The sequence below is a fragment of the Miniopterus schreibersii genome (genome assembly GCF_964146895.1).
Source record: "Miniopterus schreibersii genome assembly, chromosome: 4".
In the NCBI taxonomy this organism is placed as follows: Eukaryota; Metazoa; Chordata; class Mammalia; order Chiroptera; family Miniopteridae; genus Miniopterus; species Miniopterus schreibersii.
In genome coordinates, this window is record NC_138105.1 from 47,721,031 (window position 1) to 47,730,510 (window position 9,480).

The window sequence follows — 9,480 nt, forward strand, 5'->3', positions numbered from 1 at the left end:
TTATATCAAATTTTGTCACTTTGGGTTACTGTATTTTTCTGTGCTTACCTTATATCCCCTGGAGGGCACAAGCCATGTCTATTTTTTATTTTTTATTTTTCATAATTCCCCAAGAGGAAGGTATAATGTTTAATGTAAATTGAGGACTCGGCAACTACTGATGATTGCCCAACTGTAATTACTAAGTTGAAGGAAATAAAAGGCACCACGTATCTTGTTTTAGGAAACAAAATGTTTATTGAAATGGTGTGTAGATAAATTATCACCAGCATAAAACTGTTAGTGAAGTTTTCAACATGGGTTCTTTTTTCTCAAGTGCAGCTTTACGAGTCCATTGTCCCACATGAAAAATATATTTTATATGTTCAGATAAAGTCCTTTAAAAAAGTAAATCACTTTTGAAATGGTCTTTAAATGTCTCCAGCCTATGACCAAAATAAAAATATATTAAAAAGATATCATTGTCTCCATTTAAAAAGAATTAAATATAAATATTAGGGGCAATACATATGGAAGAATACTTAGGCATCTGAAATGCTAGAATTTACTCCTATTTTATTAGGATGTACTAAAAATATGTTCTTACTATTTAAAAATCACTGAGGCAAAATGACATGTGATCATTAAAATGTAAAAAATTTGGCAATTACTTCCTATACACCTAGGAAATATGCTAAAATGTTATCTCATCAAATAAACAAATTTTAAATGACTCTGAGTTCTGTAATTTTGGAATACAATCCAAAGTAAGTTATAATTTCCACTTAAGGCTAACTATCCTTAATGTCAGACAAACTTGATAAATATGGTAAGAAAATGAGAAGGAACTTTCAGAAAAGTTTCTGAAACTTTCTGGGCTACTAGGAAGGAACAGTTTGTTCCCAGGCAAAGTGATTTATCTCTCTTCTATCTCAACAAGGTGCTCCGGTCTGACCTGTTTGGCTCCCCCTTGGTGCTGCTGCTGCCCTTCACTGGCCAGTCTGTTGAACGGAATGATCTTCATGGTGGTTTTCTTCATGGAATACCAGCGAGATTTCCAAGTGGCCCAAATGATGCCGTTATCATAACCATTAGGTGTAGATGCCTTTGAGTAAGTGCCACCTAAGACAAATTGTAGATGGGCATGTCATTGCTCTTGGATTTCCTTACCTTGGAGAGTCTGTAAAGAACTGCCAATCATGATGCCCATTGTCACATCAAATTTATAGTGTTATCAACTAACTGAAAATACCCCTGAAGATCCCTAAAATTTCAATTTACAATTATAAATAAATGGATTATTAAACAATCCCTTACATCTGTGTTGTACTGTCTGGTCACATTCATACTTTAAATATATTCACTACTAACAGCGCTAGAACCTAATTTCCCCAGCGGGTCTCTCTGCCTGAGCTTAGCCATCCTGATTCAGCTACTATGGACCATCTTACTGCAGGGAGGTTAGAATGGCAGGAGTCACAGTCCCTGATCAGATGGTTTCAGGTCATCTGAAAACACAATTGCACTGGAAAGTAGGAGGGACTTTAGAAAACTGTCTGGAATGTTATTCACATCTCCATTATAAAGTGGAGATGAGGTTGATTTGCCTTTTCCTTGCCCATAAGCACCAGATCTCATGGAATTTTGTAAGGGAATGTCTGAGTCCAATACTGGTGGGCACCCCAGGCTATGAACATGGCTACTCTGGGTCATAGGGATCAAACACCTTCCCTGAGAATTTCTTCTAATTATATGGTTTGTGGGTGCAAAGATAAGTTATGTAAAAAATGTTGTGAAAACAAAAAGGTAGATTTAAATCATTTTTAAGAGGATTTTAAGCCATCTATTGGCTAGGACAATGCCCTGAAGAGGTAAGATTGCTCATCTTAATGGATCTTCTGGCATCAGTAGGGTTTCCCCTACTAACTGTTGGGTAGTGACAATAGTTTGTCAGTAAGTAAAATCAGTATTCATAACTACTCCAGCCTTACAGCAAACTGTAGCTTGTCTTCCCCCATCCTAAAGGAAGTATCTAGACTCATAGGCTGAACTCCTGCTCAAGCTTCCATGGACCCCTGCTCTTACCAACAATTTCCTGCTCTTTACTCCATTCCTCCACACACCGGCTTACTGCTCACTGGTTATCTCTGATACACCATTCACGTGAAGCTGACCCAAGCTAATGTGTTAACAAGCATAAATATGGTTAGTCTATCCAGATCCTATATGTGGTAAATCTGGAGGAGATACCATAACCCAAAGTGTCAACTCTGATGGTGGTAATTCCAGGTGCAGTGACAAACCACTGGCTATTTTGCAGCAGGTGGATTTCTTGTCAAGGGACCAATTTCAGGTATAATTCTGATTTAAAATAAAGAACTACATAATAAGCCCCCTAATACCTTTACTAATTATTTCTCATTTCCTTAAATCTATTTGTACTTTTTATTAAAATATAGACTATACACTAAGTCATATATGTAAGGAAGAAAGCCATACCTTGGTAATAAACTCCATTGAGGTGGCCAGCATGACACTTGTTCATCCACCAACCAGATCCATCCTGTTCAGCACAGTTACCTTCAAACTTATCATTGTCATTGTCCCAGGTACTGAACTGCATGCCATTGTGGGATGTGAAAAACTTGTCACTAGGATCATCACCAAAATCAAAGCCATCAAAGGCATCTCCAGCATCTCCACCAATGAAGTAGGCATATGTCAGGCGGTACTTGTCGCTTTCAGGCCCCACCTTGAACATGGCATAGTCCGCAGTACTATAAAGAAATAGAGACATCGTATCTTGAGCCTCAGTAGGGATCTCAGAAGGTCCCTCTTCCATAAAATAATTGTTTGGAATTTTTAACGTTGCTTCTTAAGTCTGAAATTTGTTCATTGAATTAAGTTTTCTGCAAATTTGGCAGGAGGCAATGGCTGTATCAGTTCAGAGCTCATCAGCACCACTTAGGATGGGTCTAGAAGCCTTCAGAGTATCTCAATGAAAACTAAAAACTTTAGCCATTTTAATGCTTACTGCCTATGGTATCCTAATATCAAATCCAGATGTGTGGATGAATCTGACTAATTTTATATTTTCACTTTTATCTAAATGGTTAGCATTGTTCACACAGTTATCATAAACAGCAGTAATTAGCTGACAGTGAGTGACTGTTAATGCACCAGTTTCGAAGGAGCTAGAGTCCCTTTGGCTGTTCATACAATCTGAAGGGTGAGGTCCTAAAGGAATTTTTCTTTCCCAAGGTAATGTGCTGGTGGCAATAAGGATGGCTTCCTAGAGCATCACATAAAAGAAGTGGTCCCTGTGTGGCCCACAAAATGAGCTGGGGGATCAGAGAGAGATTCTCCCCAGGAAAAAAAAATTATGAATGAGGGCCAGATTCTATGGAGTGCAGGGAAGAATGGGCCTTGGTAGATGGACAGAGATTGCCAGAAAATATTTAGCTTCTTCACTGGTCTCCAGTGCTTATGAAATGGGAGATGTTCTCACAGAGCAGATCTACTGACTGTGGCACTTTCTGGGTGAAAATTTGAAAAACAAAAATATGTGTTTGGACACAAAACATATTTTATTATCTCATAGACATAAAAAGAGAGTTGGATATTTTTCTGAATTTTCATTAGGTATATGTACAATGTTCAAAGCCCCCAGATAGCTCTGAGCATAGAGGAGCTAGCTGATTTAATTTTAAGGTAGCCAGGAAATCTGAAGAGGCTGGGTTCGCTTTTCAACCAAGATAGTTTTAAGAAGATGATCTATAGAGTCAAACTACCTGAGTTCAAATCCAACCTTTACCACAGACGAGTAATATGACCTTGGGTAAGTTAAATCTGTAAAATGGGATTAACAATGTTACCTGCCTCATGAAAGAGTTATTAGGAATAAATTAAATTATAATGTCATGCTCGATTTCTGATAAATATTAAATGCTCAGGAAATGTCAACAATTATTCCGTATGGTTCCAGGGTAAAGAGATTGTACCAAAATACTCAGATCCAGCCTGGATCGGACCCATCTCTTTGGGCTGCCTCAAAAGCAAGTTGACTTCTGGGAGAAATGGCTGGATGTGTTCTTTGCATTTGTCAGGCTGGCTTTGCCATTGGTCTATTGATGGTTGGAAAGCGCACATTCCAGTTAAGTCTTTCTAAACAGTACCTGGTTCTGCCACTCCAATCCTCCAACTGCACTCTTAATACATATGGGATGGCCGACTGTGTGCTTATCAAATGAATCTTCTCATTTCCCAGCCAAAATTCTGTGGTGCCCGTAGGAGAGAGATGCCCAAACCCTTCTTTGTATTGAATCCAGTTTCTCTTGAAATTCTCACTGCCATCAAGCCTCTAATTACACAATTGCATAGGCAAAAGGAGAGAACAGGGTTATCAGTGTGCATAAAGAAAATGTTATAAACATATGTTGAAAATATGATCCCATCATTTACTAACTATATGACCTTAGTTAAGCTGCCTCAGTTTCCTCACCTGTCAAATAACCATAATGATGCTTATTTCTTAGGATTATTACAGAGATTCCATGAGAGGAGAAATTCTTAAAGAGTACCTGGCACATGGTTAATTCTAAATTAGTGGTAGTTTTTAAAAGACACTTAGAGGATTTCAGAACTCCTGATATTGCTGATTCTTGTACCGATGGTGGAAAGGTCAACTCATTGTTCGATCTATCTGCCAACCAGAGCTTCCATCACCAGCCCCTCTGAGCACCCCCTGCAGGATTAGTTGTAACTCATTAGTGGTCAGAGGTAAACAGGGAAAACGACTGCAGCAACTGCCAGGGACTGGCAGACAGGAAACAGAGGGTCCTTGTCTTGAAAGAGCCCAACTGTATTCTCTGGGGGACTTCATCATTTTGTAATTGGCAGCCATAGGTCTTGATCTAACTGATGAAACAGGTCCCTTCCAGCTTTGTTTTGTTTTTGTCACTATGGTTGTGTGACTATGTGGTATCATATGTAGACAGCAGCAGTGCCAGCATAGGAGAGAGTCAAAGCACAGACTCTGAAATCAAACTCCCTGGGTTCAAATCCTGACTCTGTTACTTACTAGTTAGTTATGTGATCTTGGGCAAGTTACTTTACCTCTTGTACCTAAGCTTCCTCCTCTGTAAATAGAGGTAATAATCGTATGTACCTCACAGGGAAGTCGCAAGGATTCATTGAGTTGATGCTCACGAGGTGCTTAGAAAAGTATCTAGGGTAAGGCAGATGCTTATTTGAGTGTTTCTTAAACACACAGGGTGAGGGGGGAAATACCTTCTGAAGCACAGTCCATCCATTTCCATTTTTATCAATTTCACAGTAGACTAAGAACTGCCGCTTAGTTGTAAGAGGTTTGATAAAGTAAAGCCCACTCTCTTTGGCTCCCTTATTGGCAATATCTTGACAATCTGAAGAAGGAGAAGAAGCTTACCCTGGGGTCCGAATTCAGGTAAGACTGCCCCAGCCTTGAACATGAGCTTTTAACAAGTTACAAACTATTCATTTCCCACAAAGCATTTTCTTACTTCTCACATCATCATTCCTTTCAAACTATCTTTAGCTACTCAAGAAAACTCAAAGCAATTGGCTACTTTAGAGTTAATGCCTAGGCACTCTTAAAATTATTCCTATACATCCCAAAACATGAAACCTCCTTCGCTTGATACATTAGCTTTGATGAAGGGAACCCCCATATCGGCCTGTCACTTACCTTTCCCTGTTGTATCACGTATTTGCACTGTGTCTTTGCAAGGTTCTTGACACTGTCCTTCAAGTTGGATTACTTTCTGTTTCAAGGTAATGATCTTCTGATTATTTGAATTATATATGTCCTGCAAAAACCTATAAGCAGAAGAATAAGATAGCAGAGCATTCCCTTCAGGGCTGTAATTTTGTATTTTCATTTAAAAATACCACCTTATCTTTTCAAGAATTACTCCTGATAAGTTACCCCATTTCTTGGGAAAACAATAAAATTATGTTACTTAACTGAGATGAATTACATTTCTAAGGTTTCTGGAAAAGAAAAAACAAAGTCCTTGTCCACTACAATGCCACTGTCATTCAACAGTGGTCATTCTGATTTTTACCATGTGTATCAAAGAGCCTGGTTAATCGGAAGACTGCCTGATGGCCGTTCTTTGGACTGGATATTCTTAAAGAAAAGGCTCCGTTCAGTAATTCACATGTGATGAATTATGCTTTTCACTTGCAGATCTACTGAGGACCTATTTAAGGTCTACGATCTATAACTTACATGGAGAAAGTTTCGGGGACATTATCTCACATACAATTGAACAATAGACACTTCCCGACCTTCTCAATGTTTCTATTTACAGATCTTTGGGAAAAGGCTGGGGTAGTAAAAAACCCCACTTTTGTAGTTTTTCACAGGATTGTTTGTACATATTCAGAAATGATAGAAAACTGTCTACGTTGTGTCTTTCGGCGCAGAAGGAAAGAAAAAGCATTTGATTTTTTCTCTACTGTACCTTAGAAAATTTCTGCACAGCAGTCTCTTCCACTTCAGTGATGGGCAAATATAATGCAACTTATAATGCTAATAAGAATCACAACAATTATAATCATGGCCCTCTAATACCAGAAAGGGGAGAAATCCCTCCTGGGCCACTTCTCCCTAGCCACCATTCGTTACTATTTTTTATGCTGCTTTGAAAACAATTTAGGGGGAAAAAATTGAGGAAGAAACTAAAACTGCATCTGAGACCCTTGTTCAGGAAGTTGATGAGTCTCTGGGAAGTTGTTAATGGGGACATTTTACTTTCAAGTGAAGGGAGGAGAGAACATAAAAGCACATTCATTGTGCCATGATCAACACATGGCTTTATAATGTTACACTTAGTCTCTTAACTTTTGTAGCCAATATCCTTCCTATGCCTCTGCTTGATAATTCCTCACTACCAATTTGTTGACAATCTTATAAAGAGAATTTTAGTTTCCGCACCCGAATTCCCATTTGAATGTATGTTTTAAGACAGATGGGGTTGGGGGAGCATTTTGATAAATATGGTCACAATAGCATTTGAAGACGTCTAGAACACCTTTCTCCCACATGATTATTAAAAATCAGCTTTAACCCAGTACAATACATATTGCACTAAAAATGCTATCTCCATTGCATTCCAGATGGTCAGGCATAATTACAGTTAAATATTAAAAATGGGGGGAAAAGACTAATTCCACCAAAGTTTGCAAATATCTATAAAAACTAAATTGCTCTTGCCTGGCCAGTGTGGTTTAGTGGTTGAGAATTGATCCATGAACCTGGAGGTCACATGGTTTAATTCCAGTCACAGCACATGCCCAGGTTGCAGGCTTGATCCCAGTAGGGGACATGCAGGAGGCAGGCGATCGATATTTCTCATCGATGTTTCTATCTCCCCCTCCCTCTCCCTTCCTCTCTATGAAATCAATAAAAACATATTAAAAAACAAAAAATTAAATCACTCTTGGAGAATAAGTTTAAACAAAACTACTTACCGAATATTTGATTCATGTGATATAATCAATGATTCAAATTTCATAATATCTTCCATAATTTTTTTGGATTCCTTAGTAGCAGCTTCTATCTTACCTGCAATATGAGATCAGAGACAGAAATGCTTAGGCAAATAGAATCATTAAAACAACAGCAAAAGAACTTTACAAATTATTTTCTCAGTCAGTGGTATTTAGTTCCTCACTTGGCCTTGGTGGGCTATCAGGATCGTAGTTGATTTGGATGATTTTGATCAGTTCTTTGGCTGCTAATGTTTCGTTTTCCACTTGAGCTAAGACTTCTTCCAAAGCCCGTAGATCCTTGTCTACTTCAGTTTGGTAGTTACTCAGGAAATCTGCAATTCCGCATGTAGTTGGGCAAAAATTACCCTGAAAATACAACAGAGCGATTTAAAATCTTGATGAAAGCTACTCTTAAAATCTGTGGATAAAAACAGGTAAAAGTTAGACTATGTTCAAAAACAGAGTTTAAAATGACAAACAATATTTGTGAGAGAATTCCTTTTCCCCTCTGGCCCTCTGCAATCCAAACACAAGGAGAAACATTAAAACTACTTACAAATCTTTCATCTAAGATGCAGCAGTTGTCTCTGGTGGCAACATACTAGAGGAGAAAAATACAGACATTTCACTAGTGTATCATATATTTTCTTATTTTTCAGCTTTCCATTGAAAACAAATATGTCTTGTGGAGAGCACACTTACTGCTAGGCATGTTGAAGAGAGCAATAAAAGGGTATAGAAGTAGAGAATTAAACTCCGGGGGTGCAAGGACCAACTCATGATGTCGGGGTGCCCTGTAAGTATCAGCACTGTGGCCTCTGGGGCTCCGGTTGTCCCTTTATGTGAGCTCTGAGGGTGGCCAGGACGGCCTGCGAGTGGCTGGAGCTGGTCACGGGCCTTCCCGGGAGGCGGAGGGTGTCTTTCCCGTCTCTTTCCCTCATCCTGGCCTGGGCTCAGTCAGGTTCCCAGATTTTACACGCAGGTTTAGGCTCCTCCTTTTGGCCCAGATCAGCCTTTCTCCTCTTCAGCCGACTCACCTGCAGCGGCTGGCGAAGCCCTGGCCGTTGCGCCGAGGAGGGGGCTGGGGGTTGCCTGATGCAATCTCTTCCAGTGCTGGGCTGCGGGAGCAAACACAAGGGCTGGCCTCTGCCAGAGCAGACCCAGCCGGCCCGCCTCCACCCGGGAACCCGGCTCAGCCTTAAGGTGGAGCCTGGTGCCACAACCCAAATTGCCGAAAGCTCTTTCTTAGCCCACGGATTAGGTAACATAATTATTTTTAACCTGTGGCTATGGCAGGAAGAGACTTTGCTTTCTACCAGGTCCCAATTTGTTAGTATTCCCAGAAACAAATGACACTGGAAATATATTCCTGCCCTTCTGTGTTGACCGTTACCTCTTCTTTCTTTCTTTCTTTCTTTCTTTCTTTCTTTCTTTCTTTCTTTCTTTCTTTCTTTCTTTCTTTCTTTCTTTCTTTCTTTCTTTCAATTGAGATATAATTGACACATAACATTATATTAATTTCAGGTGTACAACATCATGATTCGACATTTGTATATATTGCAAAATGATCACCACAATAAGTCTGTCACCACACGTAGTTACACAATTTTTTTTCTTGTGATAAGAACTTTTACAATTTACTCTCTTAGCAACTTTCAAATATACAATGCAGTATTATTAAGTATAGTTACCATTTGGATATTACATACTCAGGACTTACTCATTTAGTAACTATTATTAAGTATAGTTACCATTTGGATATTAAATACTCAGGACTTATTCATTTAGTAACTGGAAGTTCATACCTTTCCACCCCCTTCACTCATATGTTGACCATTTTCATAGGTCCTCTGCTCTCTGTGAGCTCTTGAACTCAACTCTCCCTTTGTCTTAAAGAACTGGAGGGCGTGGCACCACATCTGTCACAGAGGGGAACTGAGTCAGGAGCCCACGTGGCTTTTCTTA

At 39.3% G+C, this 9,480-nt stretch overlaps 1 protein-coding gene across 1 annotated transcript; it reads right to left on the reverse strand.

Annotated features, from left to right (window-relative positions):
- Positions 1 to 212: 212 nt before the first annotated feature.
- On the reverse strand, positions 213 to 8,686 carry FGG (fibrinogen gamma chain). Its single transcript, XM_081135755.1, has 10 exons — positions 8,218 to 8,686; positions 8,072 to 8,116; positions 7,698 to 7,881; positions 7,495 to 7,588; positions 5,705 to 5,835; positions 5,269 to 5,402; positions 4,155 to 4,339; positions 2,479 to 2,756; positions 935 to 1,101; positions 213 to 425 (listed from the first exon to the last, which is right to left on the reverse strand). Exons 1-10 carry the CDS (start codon positions 8,293 to 8,295, stop codon positions 411 to 413), a joined length of 1,311 nt encoding a protein of 436 aa, XP_080991881.1. The 5' UTR covers positions 8,296 to 8,686; the 3' UTR covers positions 213 to 410.
- Positions 8,687 to 9,480: the final 794 nt, after the last annotated feature.

Coding starts and splice junctions, on each gene's coding strand:
- FGG (XM_081135755.1), bottom strand. CDS start 8,295: ATGAGTTGGTCCTTGCACCCCCGGAGTTTAATTCTCTACTTCTATACC. Junction 4,340..5,268: donor GATGGACTGTGCTTCAGAAG/GTATTTCCCCCC, acceptor TTGTGTAATTAG/AGGCTTGATGGCAGTGAGAA. Junction 1,102..2,478: donor CAATGGAGTTTATTACCAAG/GTATGGCTTTCT, acceptor AATTTGTCTTAG/GTGGCACTTACTCAAAGGCA.